An 18,658-nucleotide genomic window follows, 5' to 3' on the forward strand; every position below is an offset into this window, starting at 1 on the left:
GGGCTGTGCCGCATATTTTCAACATTTATATGACCTGAACTTCTAAGAGTTTAAACTTATACTAAAATTCTATACTACCCCTACCTCCACTTTTGGACCTCAAGCATTAAATTTTAGGCGCTATCATTATTTTCTATACTGGTAACATTCTCAAGTTATTTCTCTATGAGATGAAACACAGATATCATATCTGGGAACCAGTACGTTAACAAATTAACATATCTATGAATATTATATATCTCCCCAAAAGAGGCGTGGCTTGTGAAACAGCTGTATTTACAAAGTGCAACCTTTAACCACATTGTTTACACAAATGTCAGTATATGACTTTTTAACATTTATCAACAAAACAACTTTTGATCAATTGTTCGTAAAGAAATATGAAATGCGTCATTAATCTTGATTCATATGTGATGATATATAGATAATTGTACAATGCATCTTATTTTTATTACCAAATTAGCAATATATAAGACTTCTAGATTCATACGTTCAGCACCTCACTGGACCACTGTACACAAGCTGATCAAGTAAGTCTTTATATTTCCCTCAGTTTGAGTTTATTATTGGCAACTAAATTTATTCTTTCTTTACAACTATTGTATCTCCTTCTAGTACTTAACTTTTCTTTGACTTTTGGAATAGAGGAATATTTGTGTTTTTCGTTCTTGATATTTGGTAAGATACTATTATAACAATCACTACTGGACGAAAAAACAACTGTCCATACCAGTAACAGTCGTTCTAAGACTGATAATGTTTGTTAAAGTTGTAACAGTTGTTAAATTTCACTGCTGCAGTTATTTTGTAACTGTCACAACTTTAAAAGTGTTTGTCTATAACATAATTCGACTGTAACAACGCTAGAAATAACTGTCACAGTCATTAAAGGACTGATACAACTATGTAAAAGTTGTAACAGTTGATTTACAACTGTCCCAACTCGAAAAACGTTGCAACAGTCATAAATAAACTGATTAAACGCCTAAAAGGTTGTCACAGTCATAATAAGACTGCTGCAACCATTTGAAAGTTGTAACAGTTATTTAATAACTGTCCCAACACGGAAAACGTTGAAACAGTCATAAATTAACTGTTTAAACGCTGAAAAGGTTGTAACAGTAAAAATATGATTGCTACAACCATTACATAGTCAAAGCTAATTTATAAGTGTAGCAACTTCCAAACATCGATCGTCATTAAGACTTTAAAGTCACGGATACAAAATTTCTGACAGTTAGGGATAGGTTAAATTATTTGTAAAACAATTTTACCGTGTGCAATATAAAGTTGTGACAAAGAGACACAACTATTACACCCATTTAATACATTAATTTTAGATAGAAATTGATTTAAAAAAAATAGTATTTTGAAATATTTGCCGCTTAACATTTTGTTATTCCCCGCTTATTTAGTTAATGTGCTAAATTTATATAATTATTTAACACTCCCTCGCCTCTCATCTCATCGAACAAAATCGGAACCAGCACTAGATACCTGCAATTTCACACAGGACGGTTTTATTCGCATTTAAAACTACTTACAGATAAATTGAAAAAGGTTGCCCAATATATTTGTAACCAAATGTATCGTTAACTGTATTAACAGTTGACAATTTTCAATATCATCTAAATAAAAACTTTTTAATTTTTTTAAATTAGTGAGGTGTGAAATCATTCATGCATACAATGTTGTCTTCAATACCCAGTTTTACGAATCACATTACTTCATAATAACGGTCAATATACATGATATATACTGTAAACCTAGCGGGGAACTCCGAATATACACACTTGTCAAACTTATCCCCATATTAAACTGCTTAATTTTTCCCCCGAGGGCTTATTTCACACACTTATTTTGAGATTTTATTTGGGGCTACATTTTTTTTTCTTGCAAAATTATAAATATTGCCGTATTAACCATTTTGATTTCTATACATATAAAAAAAATCAAAGCAATGATGAACATTTAACGCATCTTTTGCAGCAATGGAAAAAAAATACTCTTAAATCTATCTAAATTTAATTTATTTTACTGTATTTTAATTTTGAATAGTTCAATATTGACTCGACTTTGTACTGTATATTGTAACGAGTGGTCTATTTGAATTTCAAATGTCCTTGATAAATAGCACTTCGGCATTCATTCATGATTGATTGAGGTAAAAATATTATCACTCGAGATCATTCATATTTTCACCGGATTTTTCTCAACCAATTTACCAAAAGTATTTATAAATAGATGGACGTACTGTAAGACCGACAAAATAACTAGCGCCAGTGAAAGTTGAAATGTTCAAAACAAGAAAACTCGCATTGTTTCAGACAAGGAAATCAAATCTTCTTTTATTTATTCACATAACGGTTTTAAAAGAACTTGTTGTATTCTTTAGAATCCGGTCTTGTTAAATTCTACGGACTGACATCAGATTTCCTTTTGTGGTTTCAGTTGATCAGATGTCGTACTAACCATGCTAACGTTTATCCAATATTAAATATTATTTCCATTTTTTAAATTCAATTTATTAAATCATATAAATGCTTGTCCAATATTGATATATTATTCTGACAACCAGTAAAGAAAACTAACAATTTTACTAGATGTAATGGAATTTTTTAAAATGGTCACATTTATAAATTAGGCAAATGGGTCCATTATTCTAATTATATTCATCCTCAATCAGTGATGAAGACAGTACATATGTATTACCCGCAGAACTTATTTGGGCGCCCCTTAGAAAAAAAAATCATTGATTAATTAAATCATACAATTTTTTTGACTCGCTTTAATAGAAGGATGGACTGAAAATAAGTATTCTGGCCCTGGTCTGAGTGAAAATATATAATCTGGCTGCCTATATGTTGGAAATTAATATTCTGACCTTATCAAATTTGCCAATTCAGTTGCTAACTTCTATGTCATTGGGTTTTCGGTGAAAAATTGTCTTATTCTTAAACAAGTACCACATCATTTTATTTGTTAAATAATGATCTTATTAAAAAATTGCAGTTCTATTTAACATTGTTGTGTCGATATTTTGAGCAATTATGATTTCAGCCGTGTATCACCATCAATGATCACTTGTTCTCCAATGGATGAATCTGTCGTAAAGTTTTCACGTGTTTACGTAGACGTATAGATATGTGTTGACCTCTAGATTGTTATTAAGTTGTTGCTGGGTTGATGTCATATAGTAGCAGTTTACTCAATTTCACCAGTATATTATCATATGTTTTAGTCTATTTGTCATGTTTGTATTACATAGGCTTTTCACATCATGCTATATATATATGTATAATGTACAAACATAGTCGATACATTAATTCTAATTGTACAGCCACAAAAAAAATGTCCAATTCTCATCCCTTTCTTAAAACCACTTTTTGTATATTTTTTTTTCATTTCAGGTTGGTTTTTTTCTTTTGTTAAAAGTTTTTAAAATCATAGCAAATTAAAACCCCCAAAATATGCTTCCACATATAAATATTATAATTAAATTATAACAAACAGCTCACTAATAGTGCATAATACATGTATGCCTTTGAAATGCTTATTGTGTATATAGAAAATGTTGCTAATCATCTTGGGATATATATTTAGAAGGCATTTATTCAAAAGCAGATAGATTGGATTTGTAGAAAAACATGAATAAGGACAGAAGCCTGTTAATATTGGATCACCTATAAGTCTTTGGTAAACCATAATACATTTGTCATCACTCATGTTTCAATGGGTCTGTAGGTAAACATAATAAAAATGGGAGACATCAGAAATGATCATCCAGGAACTATTTTTTCAAATTCTAAACATGCTTAACTGTAATTTTGAGGCCCTATATAGCTTGCTGTTCGGTGTGAGCCAATGCTCTGTGTTGAAGACTGTACTTTGACCTATAATGGTCTACTTTTTCAAAATTTTTGACTTGGATGGAAAGTTGTCTCATTGGCAATCATACCACATCTTCTTATATCTATTAACTAACCCAATTTTATCGCCAACTGATTGTTTGTTGCTTTTGTATATAAATCAAACTTGGGTTTCTTATCTAAACTTGTTTACTTTGTGTTACATCATCCAATATGGCTAGGCTTGTTATAGGTTTCTCATTATCATGATTATGTGGTACTGATTTTGCTCATTGTTGAAGGATGTGCAGTTACTAACAATTACATCACTTGGTCTAGGGTTGAAGGTTGTCTCATTGAAAATCATACCACATCTCCTTATTCTGGTTATTGTACATTCATGACATTATACATGTTATCATGGTTATACAAGACTACAATATTATCAAATAAATTATAACAATTGTTAATAATTGTCCGACTTTTGTTAACAAAAAGCAGCTATAATCAACATGGGAGACATGCAGTCAGGGGTACTACTTGTACAAGTAATTTTTATTTACTTGAAGAAGTAATATTAATATACTTATATAAGTAAATTTGTAGGATACTTATACAAGTGTATTTTATTTACTTGGTACAGGTAAAAAAAAATTGGCTTAGTTATGTCCCTTAGACATTCAGATTTTTTTACTTATATAAGTGAAAAAGTCATCCTATCTTCTTTTCTTGAATTCTTAGGACTTCTTTGCTCTAATAGAATTTTAATTAGTCTGTCCTTTGCAGATGTCTTAACTAATCATTTAAGTGTAATTTCATGGACAATGAAAATATCATTTGTCTGTTATCTTCAGAACACTGCTCATTTACAAGCCCCCAAGGAGCAATTTTTGAAGGCCTTGCCCAAGTACTTAAGATCTTTGCCCAATCAGTTTCTTTGTTGAATTAATGAGATGAAACATTGAACTCAAATAAAAAATTATGAGCTAACCTGGGAAAAATCATTAAAGGCATGTTTTTACATCTCAAAACTTGAAAATTTTTGTGGGATTGTAAAAAAAATTTACTTATACAAGTGAATTTTTGAGAAAATTAAGGGGAGATTATTCAAATATTATAATTAACTTATATAAGTATATTTTTTTTTTACTTCTTCAAGTAAATAAAGATTACTTGTACAAGTAGTACCCCTGACTGACATGATCAATGTTGATGTAACAAGAGTGACTGTGCACATGCTGAAATGTCATATCTGCTTTACCTACATGTAAAATTGAATTTATGTTGAATGTAAAAAATTAAATACATGTATGAAGGTTTTACTATATGTACAAGTATCACATAAACTTTCCATTATCAATTACCTTTGAAAATGAAGTCATGGTCAAATTAACCATGCCAGACAGATGATGTACACCCTACAAACTGACATTCCATACCCAAAATTTAGTGGTTTATAGTATCTGTGAAATAGACTTAACATCCAAACCATGAAAACTAAACATTGCCCAATGAAACATGAAAATGAGGTCATGGTCAGATTTAAAACCTCCCAATCAACATGATCAAACTTGTACAATTTACAAAAATATCCAATACGCCAAAAATAGTGATCCTATACATGTCATGCATGTACATGTAGTTTATAGCATCTGAGAAACATTGGGAAATAGACCAAACCACAAAAACTAAACATTGTTCAATGAACCAATTTACCATGACATTTTCATTGAGGTCAAAGTCTGATGCAAGTCTTGCAGTCAGATATATTCACCTTACAATCATTTCATACACCAAATATAGTTGACCTACCATTCCTACAGCTTGTAGTATCTGAGAAACAAACTTGACAAAGTAACTGAAATAACCTTAATCACTGATCCATGAAATGAAGTCAAGGTCAGGTTAACCCTGCCTGACAGACAATGAGACATGTAGACCTTTTAAGATACCTATATATACATGATATATATATACCATATAAATTTATCCAATTACTCATTATACATGTTATACATGTAAGAGAGTATTTCACTGTATGACTGTTCAAACAGCAATATTTTTTTTTCAAACAGTCAGTGAACCATGAAAACAAGGTAAAGTGCAACGGACAAGTTACTAACAGAAACTTCATAACGTAAAGAAGTATCCAGGTCTTTAAGCTTCTAAAATGTACCTAGTGAAGCTTTAGACAAATATGTTGTGCTGTAGCCGCTGCCAGACTGTAATACCTATTTCTTGCATACTTCAACTTTTGTTGCAAGCGGGACAATAAAATTATACTTTGAAGTACATGGTTTATTTGTTTAATATGCTTGGGCACTAATTTAGATTTTTATTTAATTCTAATTCAGACTTAAAGTACAGCAAGCAGTCATTTGACACTAAACAATTGTGACGGACTACGAGAGACCCTCATGGGTGGTTAAGGTCTTTTTACACACCCTGGTGGTAGTTAACAATTGCAATGCCAACATACACTTCAGATGCGGTATACATGCACTGTTTCATAAATTTCACTGAAACTAGAAATTCACATTATCCAAATTGTTATTATATTAAAATGATTGATTATCCACTATGAATTCAGATATGATGCACTATTATTATTAATATTCACTGAAACTATGAATTTTCATTATTCCAAATGGCTATTTCAAATGAATAATTATCCAAGGTATTCATGGAATTCAGATACAATGTATGATTGCACTATAATATGCACTGAAACTATGAAATCTTGTTCATGTTGTTATTCCAAATTCATTATTGATATACCAAATGAATAATTATCATGATTATCCAAGTTGTTTAGTCATCCAGTACTGTGGTCCTCCTTTAATACAATTTGTAAGTTTCCTATTTGTACAATGCACAATTTTTTTCTTGTCCAATTTAATCCTAACATCACAAGTCACAAGTCATCATCACCATCATGGAATAATGCTGCAAGTGCTATTCATTATTTCCAAAAACAATAAATAACTAGCACAAAATAATGAATTAATCCACTGTTTCACAATTTGCAGCTATAAGAGTGACTCAGTGACATCTATATTTCCTATGCATCAAAGTGCACATGTAGCAGGCTTCATATTTTAAGTGGGAATCTTGAAAGCCAATATGAATCTACAAAAAAAATTATACATTGAGACTAAAGTACAGTAAAATTTTAACTGACATAATACTATATATATTGTACAGTACTTAGAAGAAAGTCAATTACAATAACTGTATTTACCTAGATGAAAACTAGCAATCCTCATTTGATTGACAAAAAAATTCTAGGACTTATACAATTATATTTTTAAGTCCCAATTTTAAACAAGAAGAATACATCTTTTTAGGGGGTCTAAATTCTATATATGGTGTTGTCTTTCTTCCTACATTAATGATTTTTTATGTGTGACTGTGTACTTTCATTGATGGGTTACTGTTTTATTGAGTCTCACACCATACTTTATTTCATCAATTCTTTAAAGTCAGACATCATGGACATAGTTATTCCTCTCTAAAACACAACAGGTTATTGCTTTTGTTCATGTTAATATGAAAAAGATTGATACTACAGAGAAAAGTTTAAAGAATGAAAAAAAAAAATTAAATAAATAAATGCACTGTTACTATATAGATGCTATTGACTTTCCCTTTGTCAAGTGCATATAATGAATAAACCTTTGTGATGTAAATGTAGAATCTTTGTCCTACGGTTAATCAGGATAATATATATACTATTACCTGTTAATGTTTTAAATCCTTGAGTTTAATTTTGTGTGTTACCCTGTATACTTTTTACTTATTACAGCTTGTATTAAATAATGCTTTGCAGCTCAGACAACACTTTCTTTATTGTATTTTAGTTATTTACCCAATTTTATTTTGATAAATCAATACTCAGATAACTTTTAAAATATGCATTTTTTTGTATCCAAAATAATATTATATCCTGCTGTTTCATATTATCAAAATTTTGAAGAGGACAATTATAATTTGTGAACATCATTATAAAATCATCTTCAATATATACCCATGAGTTTAAAATTCCTCCCAAAGGCAATAAACTATTGTGTGTCTTAATCTGTATATTAGCTATAGCATGTATATAAGAATTCCTGATTATTACCTATCCAGTGTTAACATCCTGATTATTACCTATATCCAGTGTTAACATCCTGATTATTACCTATTTTAATGTCACATTTGCATGGTCATGAATCATGTGAATTCATGTTCAGTAAATGCATATATTTTAATTATTTATTTTGAATTTGAATAAAAGGTATTTTTAAACTAAATTATTAGACATATTATGCAGTTAACACAGTAAATGTTATGACAACTTACTTGATAATACAATATCTATAAAAAAAAATTTGAGCTTCATAAAATACTTTAATAAAGTTTATACCATGTTTAGATAAAAAAAAATATGCTTACAGATAGATTTTTTGTTATGTTTTCCCCACATATTGAATATTAAACATAAAATAATTATGTAGAAAAGGCAAAACATCTGCAGTCAGATGTGAATGCACATGATGAAAGGAGATGTGGGATATAATTATATATCAATGATGCATCAACCCAACAGTAAGGCAACAATAAAGTAACCAAAACACAATTTAACACACAAATTTGACTCATGAAAAGTCCTTTAATCATTTTAATGGTGGAATAAATAAAAAGACCCTTGAATGTTACTACTAGATAACATTTATGGCATAAATGAATTTTGACTAACCATGCTACAGGGCACAATTTATATAAAAATTTCACATGAAAATATATAGTTTAGGTACAAAGTATTTACAAATGTATAGTGATTTAATATTCTATGTTAAATCTAAAAAGAATATAATTATGATGCTAACTTTGCTCTTTTAATATGTTTTTTATTTCTTTTTAACTTAAAACTATGTACATGTAGCAATTAACATGATGAAATATTTATGGATATTTTATTCATTGTAATTATTCATTTTGATAAAAGATGCAACAACCTCCACAACCCTTGTTCAATATGAATCCTTAAGTACATGATAAAAATTACTAATTGAATTAGCACATTTTGTTTAATCAACTGTGTTTAAATGGCAACTGTTATGACCATAATGACTCTGTGCATGGTTTCAGGAACATTAATTTAATAATATTGTTTTATTTTGATGATTAATGTTATTTTGAACCATCTAATACATATTCATTTTCAATGCCTTATATTATCAAATATATTCATGTTTTGTTGTCCATGATTTGGGAATTATTTAAAAATTGAATGAAAATGCATACTTGCTAAATAAGTTACTAAAATGAATAATTTTCATAAAATTTTATGGTCATATTAATTTGTACTACGCATGTTTTTTCAATGGAAATTCAATGTGACGTCACAATGCATTCTTAATAGAACGAAAACTATCAGCTGATAAAGCAAAACCAGGGAAATACTTGTAATCCAGCATTAGTAACACAATTATATGGATATGTACATGTAAAGATTGGTTGGTTGTTGGTTATAAAAAGTCCAGTGACAAGTATTTCATGCAAATTTAAGACCAGAGAGTTAACAATACATTAACATACAATATGTACATGACGTATAGTAGTCCAAATAATTATGACGTCTTGCAAGGCTATTTTAATTTTTTTCTGTGACGCCTTCCTACTTGCAAGACGTCATAATTATTTGGACTAGATGTATAGGTCCTGTAAAAGGCCATCCCGCACAACAAAAGTTAACCAATGCCCCACATTTTAGAGTTTAACAGTAAGACGATGAAGATCAAGAGTAACCTTTTTTTATTCCCTTGACCTTGTCACCCTTAGGGTGATGTATGCAAAGTAAATAAGGGATTAAATGACATACACATGATAAAAGGGGGAGGGGGAATGGTGTCATACATGAATTTCAAGGATGCACAACTTTTCCAAGCCCAAATCCTAACTTTGCCTTGGAACATGCAACTATGCACGAGTGTGGTGATACATATCGTCGATTCATGAGGGTAGTAATGCCCTTTACCGTCAGGCGTCAAACGGTCATTTTCGGCTAACGTTAGCTTCAAATTGGTTAAAATTTTACCGTGATTCGTAAAAATATCCTTATCGTGATTCGTCAGAGGTCTCAAATAATTATCGTTACCGTTATTTTTGGAAAAAATTTAACGTGATTCGTCAAAATCAGTCTATTTTTTTACCGTCTAAAAGAAAGTGTACATTTTATCGTCATGCACCAAAAATTACTGTTAACGTCATTTGGCAAGATTTTTTTATCGTTATTCGTCATGAAGGTACCCCCATTACGACCCTCATTCATAGCCTGTCTAGGAAGAACAAATGGGCACATTTTCCCTTCAAAATCTTGGATCCATGATTATTCGATAGACATGCTTTAAAATATTGTTCATTTCTACTCACCGATTGTAATTTCCAGCTCAGCTTATATTGTACATGTGGTCTAACATCTGTAGTTTCCTGTGTAAAATATAGTTTGCCGACCTGCAGGTCCAGTTTGCCGACAAGAAAATAAAGAGGGTAAATCGTTCACGGTGAAGAATTGTTTTCCGTTTTTAATGAAACTTGACAGATTTAATTAATTATTTTAATCATCATCGGAAATATCCCTCATGGACAGTAATTCAAATTAAAACTGTTTTATTATGCTGTACAATATTGGTCACTTAGTAATATTCTTTAAATTTACTTCAGGTACACCGACGGTACCGATTTTCTATTTCTCAGAATTTATCAAAACTTTTTCAAATATAAATTTGAATGAATTCATTAGCATCTTCTGCAATAATATTAAAACTCCATTTTTAAACGAAGGCTTCTGGTATGTAAAACCAGTTATGAACGAATCTGAATAGATAAAATAAAAAGTAAAGATACCTAAAGGAAAGTCAAACGCACATGTCAAAAATGAACGGACAATGCTATGGCAATAAACGGAAAACGACAAAAGACAAACAACGATCGCAAAATAAATAAATAAAAAAAAAAAAAAAACAAGTCAACAACCGCACAATAGATGATAATAGTATAAATTATGGGCTATTTCACAACTATATCAAATCTTGAGAGCCGGGTGAAACGTAATTTTTTTCTTACACTGAGTTGCTACCGTGACGCTAAAATGTTTGTCGACTGCAACAACCTATGAAATGTTTGTTTTAAACATTTAACGACTGTAGCAACCTATGAAATGTTTGTTTTAAACATTTAACGACTGTAGCAACCTTTTAAAATTTGTAATAAACATTTTATGACTGTAACAACCTTTTAAAAGTTGTAACAAACATTTTACAACTGTCCCAACTCTAAAAACGTTGTAACAAACATTTTTTGACTGCATCAACGTCTGAAAAGTTGACACAAACAAATTTCAACTGTCCCAACTATTAAAAGGTTGGGACAAACATTATACAACTGCCACAACTTTTGGAAAGACTGTAATACATAGTATTTGACTGTGACAACCCCGTAAACCACTGCAACAGTCCTTAAATGACTGTTGATAACATTTTTTGATTTTCACAACCCATAAAAGTGTTGGGACAGACATTAATCAACTGTATCAGTTTCTTTGACAGTCATCTTCAGTCTTCCACAGACTAAGACAGTCGTACAACAACTGTTACTGGTATGGACAGTTGTTTTTTCGTCCAGTAGTGAATTCTAAAGAACTTTAAAACTATTCTTTGTTCAAATTACAAAATCATAACGTACAATTGATAAACAACAAGCTTCATTTGCTTCAAAACACGCGCATTAAAAAAGAACATATTTGTTGTTAAACACATTAAAACCTGGAAATTGAAGTTGATTTGATAAAAGCTACAATTAACAGAAGCTCTTCTCTGTGTGGTTTAGGGCCGTTTTTATAATAACATGAATGCAGCTGCTGAGTATTTTTCAATGAAACAATATGGTAAAATATATCAGTTGTTTTTATTCATAATAAATTAGCAAATAACTACTCTTTTACGAGTCCTTATTACTAAAATATTCAAAAGAAGTCAGTCGTCAGTGATGTTTAAGGTATTATGGATGGCCCTCTGCCTAATGGCATCGTAAAATACCAAAAAAAAAGCATTTGGCCTTCATTTTTAGTGTAAGAAGCAATTTTTTTAGAATACAGAATACTTTTTGATTGATTCAATATTTGTAATATGGTCTTAGAAGAGACGATAACTCAGATAATTAAATTTTATAAAGGAATGTTCAGTAAACTTTATATTTTGTATTACAGAAAAGAATTTTGTAAGCGCTATCTTCTCATATTTCATCTCAAATGTCTTTTTTTTTGGCTTTTGTTTTAACACCTATTCTACTTTAAAAATGAAAAGATCCTCTTTTTAACACAAACTAGATAGAAGATTCTAATAAAACAAAGGACTATTAACTTCATTATTTCATGTATTAAAGACTATGTTCCAATCGAAGGACAAAATGGTATGTTTAACCATTAAAGAGTCTTTTGAATTACTTTAAGTACTTTTGGAACACAAACAAATATTGCTGGGTCGAAGTCTTTTTCTTTCGATTTGGAAAAGGAACTCACAATGATGTTGATTTGATTTTAAACTTAAATATGCAGATGACACGGTTATAAGATTCTAAAGAAGAAAATATCACAATTGCGATATGTTTTGATTACTTTTAGGAGAACTCGTAAAGTGGCAATTAAAAATTATCAAGATTAAAACAACGTATAAATAGTTTCAAGTAGAACAGTTTCTAACATTCAAAATTTGCTAGAATAAAAGTTAGATTAAGAGGACCAAAACTTTGAAGTAACACTATTGTATATTATTTGTGAGAAGTGAACCAGGTCCTTTTTTAACACTTGAAAATGTTTGAAAGAACATGAATATATACAATGTATAAAGTGTAGAAAAAGAAAAAGATTTGTTTCTGCTAAATGCAAGCTTGATTCATGTGATAAATATGAATAAAAAGAGATCCGATGTAAATATTAATAAGACAACAACCCAACAATAAGAAAAAAAAAACACCAGCTAGAAGTCTTTACATATATATTTATATCTCTGTATGGTGCAGAAGTGCTATCAACCGTAGGATATATTATTATTCGTACATGTGCTGTTTTGTTAATGTCTGCTACAATTGAAACAGTCTACTCCAAATTGTTTTTCAGAATTAGGAAGATATCCGATAGATTCAAATTACCTGTACATTTGTTATTTTTGTTAATTCATTTATATTCAATATAATTTATTAACTGTGATTTAAATAAGCTATGTTTGCCTTATTAAGAAAAAACACCTTAGTGTTTTGATATTATTTTATCTAGATATAACGAAGCTGCTTCCATATATCCCAATAATATTAAGAAACTAACCGCCATTGGAGTAATTCCATTCAAATTGAGAAAATTAAATATTCTGTAATAAATCAGAAACAGATGAAACAGATATTTATTTTGTGAAATAATATAAAACGGCGCATATCTATTGTCTTAGTAATAAACTTCAACTCACAACCAGAGAAAGAAGACGGTATGTTTTACATGCAAAAGGAATTAATATACATATTAAATTTACAAACGTTTGTGGCCTTTTTTTGACTACGCAAAAAACATTCTACGATCCCATTTAGGTATTGATTATTTTAATCTTATTCGCTATCAAATTTTACTCGTAAGAATATTTTGGTGAACATAGCTGCTAATTGGAAAACGCATGATCCAACAAATGTAAATAGCGTATACAGAACACTTATATAATTTATAACCGAATGGTACAGGCAAGATGAATCTATAGTTAACAGTGTATACCGAATCCTTACACCGCATTTTACCAAATGGCACACACATGATCAAACTTAAGTCAATAGTGTATACAGAACCTTTACACCATTTTTATACGCCTGTCAACATTTTGAAGGGACGTATTATGGTATGCAAATGGCGTCTCTCCGTCTGTCCGTCTGTCCGTCTGTCCGTCTATCTCGTCTGTCCGTCTGTCTGTCCGGCGTAAAAATGTCGCACCGTAACTTGAGAACGACTTATCCAAATTTCATGAAAATTAACATAGTTGTTTCTTATGATAGTCAAACGATCTGTATACTTTTTAGTGAAAATAAGATTAAAACTTTTTGAGTTACAGGACTTAGTAACTAAAATAGGTGTGTGTTTTTTTTCACATGTCGCGCCGTATCTCAAAAACAATTTATGATTATTGCTTAAAACTTTACACACTTTTTAGTTATATCAATGTTAAGATCTGTATACTTTTTGGTAATGATTGAAAATTTGATTTTTGAGTTATTGAGTATTTTGTATAACAAGGGGGAGGGGTTTTTCACATGTCGCGCCGTATCTCAAAAACGATTTATGATTATTGATAAAAATTTTACACACTTCTTAGTTATATTAATCTAAAGATCTGTATACTTTTTGGTTATGATTCAAAATTTTATTTTAGAGATATTGATTTTTTATTTTTTAAAGGGGAGGGTTTCACATGTCGCGCCGTATCTCAAAAACGATTTATCATTATTGCTTTAAATTTTACACACTTCTTAGTTATATTAATCTAAAGATTTGTATACTTTTTGGTTTTGATTCAAAATTTAATTTTAGAGATATTGAGTTTTTTGTAAAAAAAGGGGGATTTTTGGATGTCGCGCCGTATGTCAGAAACTATCTATGATTATTGCATAAAAATTCACACACAAGACGACAGGCGTATCATGCGCTCATGGCGCAGCTGTTTATTAACCAAATGGCACACGCACGATCAAACTATAGTCAATAGTGAACCCTTACACCATTTTAAACCGAATGGCACACACACGATCCAACTATATTCATTGGTGTATACAGAACCCTTACACAATCTTAAACCAAATGGCACACGCTTGGTCAAACTATAGTCAATTGTCTATATAGTTAAACCGAAAATATGATTGATAAAGATTTTGTCTTCGGCAGAATGAAGATCGCAATTTGCCTACTGTTCGCCATCTGTAGCGCTGTAAGCGCCTCTTGGAAAGGATATAGTGGAGGATACGGAGGTGGATATGGTGGATATGGAGGATATGGTGGTGGTATAGGATACAGTGGTGGTTCAGGATACGGAGGTGGTTATGGAGGATACGGAGGTGGTTATGGAGGATATGGTGGTTATGGAGGATACGGAGGTGGTTCTGGAGGATACGGAGGTGGTTATGGAGGATATGGTGGTTATGGAGGAGGAAGAAAAATATTTGTTGTAAGAGTTGGAGGATATGGAGGAGGATATGGTGGTTATGGAGGCGGAGGATACGGTGGTGGTTATGGAGGATATGGTGGTTATGGTGGTTATGGAGGTTATGGAAGTGGTGGTTATGGTGGTTATGGAGGTTATGGAAGTGGTGGTTATGGAGGTTATGGTGGTTATGGAGGTTATGGTGGTTATGGAGGAGGAAGTAGTGGAGGAGGTGGTTATGGATATGGAAAGGGCAAAGGTAAGATAATGTCAGCTTAAAATCAATTTTAGATCATTGTTTTAATTGCTCATTGACTGGCTTGCTTTCATTTTCTGTTTGAATACAGCAGATATGTTGACAAGGTATTCATTAACATCTTCCTACACTGCTGTATACTATAAATCAACATGGACACCATGCCTAATTTAGCAGAAAATTGCCAATCAACAATATGTTGTCATCAGTTCCAAACAAAATTGACTTAGAATGCATACACAAAAACTGTTTTCCCTAGAATTCCATAAATTGTGTTTTTTCAAAAAGAATGGAATCTAGATAGCTAAACTATTCCAGTGATCCTGAAAGTCTACCATAAACGATCATCAGAATAATTAGTCGAAATAAAACAAAATTGAATAATAGTAATGATTATTAACCATAGTAATTAATCATACCAAAGTTGTTTTTTTTTGGAATGGCAATACGACAAACAATAAGGTTTCTTTATATAAAAAAAATCTAATTATAAAATTATTGAATTGAAAATTTGTCACGACTGCTCAAATAACAACAAAAAACTGATAACATCGTGAAGCCAATGTTATGCTATAGTTTACTTTTATGTTTTTCAGGATATTAAAAACAGACTCTCACCAAAATCGGACAACGAATGATATTGTTTTTTTACAATTCTGATATAAAATATAATCGTTGCATTCAATTTGTGTTGAAATCATAACTCTTTTGTCACTTCTTAGATTGAAGCACTACCTACACTCAAGTCGCATTGCTGTTGAATGTAAACATCAACTTCTGAAATTTCATGTCTAAAGTAAGGTTTTATCTTCTACCATACTTACTACCATACTCTCACAGACCCAGTTTAAGTAGGATTGAAATATAGATCATTCGATTGAAATATCGATAATTTGATTGAAATATCGATCATTTGATTGAAATATCGATCATTCATTAAATACGGTAAGTGACAAAATATTTTCAAACAAAGTTTCTTTTTCGATTTGAATGAATCTGTTAAAAAGAGAGAGGCAAAAGATAACAAAGGGACATTCAAACTCATTAATCGAAAATAAACTGACAACATCATTCCAAAAAAAGAAAAGGACCAAATGACAAACAACAGTATACAAAACACAACATATAAAACTAAATAGATATAGGAAGATGTGGTATGAGTCCCAATGAGACAACTCTCCATCCAAGTTACAATTTATAAAAGTAAACCATTATAGGTCAAGGTACGGCCTTCAACACGGAGCATTGGCTCACACCGAACAGCAAGCTATAAAGGGCCCCAAAAAATTACTAGTGCAAAACCATTCAAACGGAAAAACCAACGGTTTAATCTATATAAAAACGAGAAACGAGAAACACGTATGAACTACATAAACAGACGACAACTACTGTAATCAGATTCGGGACTTAGGACAGGCGCAAACATTTGCAGCGGGATTAAACGTTTTAATGGTACCAAACCTTCTCCCTTTTCTGAAACAATAGTATAACATCACATCATAGAAAAACACACTATAAAATATCAATTGGAAGGCTTAACTCAATCAAAAAACGTAAATTAACACACAATGAACGAATGAATTTGACCTGTGACACCTGAATACAAATACAGTTAATTACAAGGGATAAAATATTAAAGTCAAAAGTAAATAAACAGGTTTAAACAAAGTTAAAGAATGATTTCACAGTGAAATGTCAAACAATTTTTAGAAAATCATCACTTTTGAAGACACCTGCGTCATATTATACACAGGTAAATGAAAATAATTTTGTTGTTAAGTATACTTCTTCTTCTATGTGTATAAAACCTTCCGTTTAGGAATACCAAGAAATTTCTTTAATATCAATAAAACTAATCTAACACTTGGTACATATGGGGTGAATATCAACAATAAAACTATACAATTAGTGCTAGATAAACCTTCCTGAACAGGTCCAAGAACAGCATCTAAGGAAAAATGAAATAATTTTGATGTTCATAGGACGAAGAAGTGAACATTTGTAGTAATACCAAATAATCAAAGCTGGTATATAGACAAGATCCATGTTAACATTAAATAACAAAAAAGCATTACAAATAGTATCAACAGGTCAAATTAAAAAGAAAGTACGATTTGAGAGTACTCGCAGTTACTAACAGCTAGTTAAAAGCCAAACAAAATTAATAATAAAAAATCATGCATCAGAGACTAAAATCAACAAAATTACATCCCAGGGATTTAGTATTTTAACGTCATGAACAGTCAAAGAAGACTTGACTTGTGCAATGCCAAAAATAAATGTATCATCAGGTAGTAGGATAGTTAGGAGTGACTTCTTTATAGATAAAAATGAACGTGTGTGTGTCTCTATACATCCCGTTTGAAAAGAAAGTAGGAAATTAACACATAACTAAACTTTGGAGTAGGGGCATTAAGGCCCGGTTTTGGCCCAAGAAAATAAAATATTTGACAACTATTTCAAATTTGCACATACTGTTTGAATATGTATAGAGTCAGGAAATATAAATGAAAAACATCAGATTTTTTATCTGATGACGTCACAATTACGTCATAATATGTACCGTTTTCATGAAAACGATGAAAAATACAGAATTTATACAGTTTTCCATCGTTATTTCCATTGTGGAAACATCGTGCGCAACCAACAAACAACAAAATAATTTAAGAGAAGCTTTATTATGACTATTGACATAAGTTCACCAAATATAAAGTTGTTTCTTGTGTGCGCACATACTTTGCCAATCTAAAATATACTTAAAATCTGATGAAAAACAAGTAAAATGAAGATATTTACAAAATATACTAATTTCGTCATGGTTTGTTGCCTTGGTAACTCGTTAAACGCGAAATTCGTTTTTATTTTCTGAATACCTTGTACCTTAGTCTAGTTATGACAAATTTGAGAATATGTTTGATAATTTTTGAATTTGCAATAATATTTGGGCCAAATAAGGGCCTTATTGCCCCTACTCCAAAGTTTAGTTATGGGTTAATTTGCTAATGACAAAATCGATATTAGTGCCAATGTAAACTATATTCAGAGATCTAATTACAACATTGGTACGATAACCCTTACTAATAAGTTTGTTTAAATGTTCGATGAGTTTACACGGATCACATAATGATTTTAGCGCTTTAAGTATAATATTACCATAAAATTTAGGATGTGAAATACCATTTTTAATCAGTTTTCTACAGGTACAGCCAAATCTACTAAGCAAATCTTTGTATCTATGAAAGGATTTAGTAAAAGTTTTAAGTAATTTATAATAACGAAATCCCTGACTTAATAATTTACCAGTGATGCATTGATTACGTTCGTTAAAATCTATGACATCT

The 18,658-nt window shown here is 30.7% G+C and overlaps 1 protein-coding gene across 1 annotated transcript; it reads left to right on the forward strand.

Annotated features, from left to right (window-relative positions):
• The first annotated feature begins 472 nt into the window (after window positions 1-472).
• On the forward strand, window positions 473-16,002 carry LOC127733740 (uncharacterized). Its single transcript, XM_052243055.1, has 3 exons — window positions 473-530; window positions 14,806-15,320; window positions 15,914-16,002. Exons 2-3 carry the CDS (start codon window positions 14,807-14,809, stop codon window positions 15,919-15,921), a joined length of 522 nt encoding a protein of 173 aa, XP_052099015.1. The 5' UTR covers window positions 473-530; window position 14,806; the 3' UTR covers window positions 15,922-16,002.
• Window positions 16,003-18,658: the final 2,656 nt, after the last annotated feature.

The sequence above is a fragment of the Mytilus californianus genome, unplaced genomic scaffold (genome assembly GCF_021869535.1).
Source record: "Mytilus californianus isolate M0D057914Y unplaced genomic scaffold, xbMytCali1.0.p SCAF_3, whole genome shotgun sequence".
In the NCBI taxonomy this organism is placed as follows: domain Eukaryota; kingdom Metazoa; phylum Mollusca; class Bivalvia; order Mytilida; family Mytilidae; genus Mytilus; species Mytilus californianus.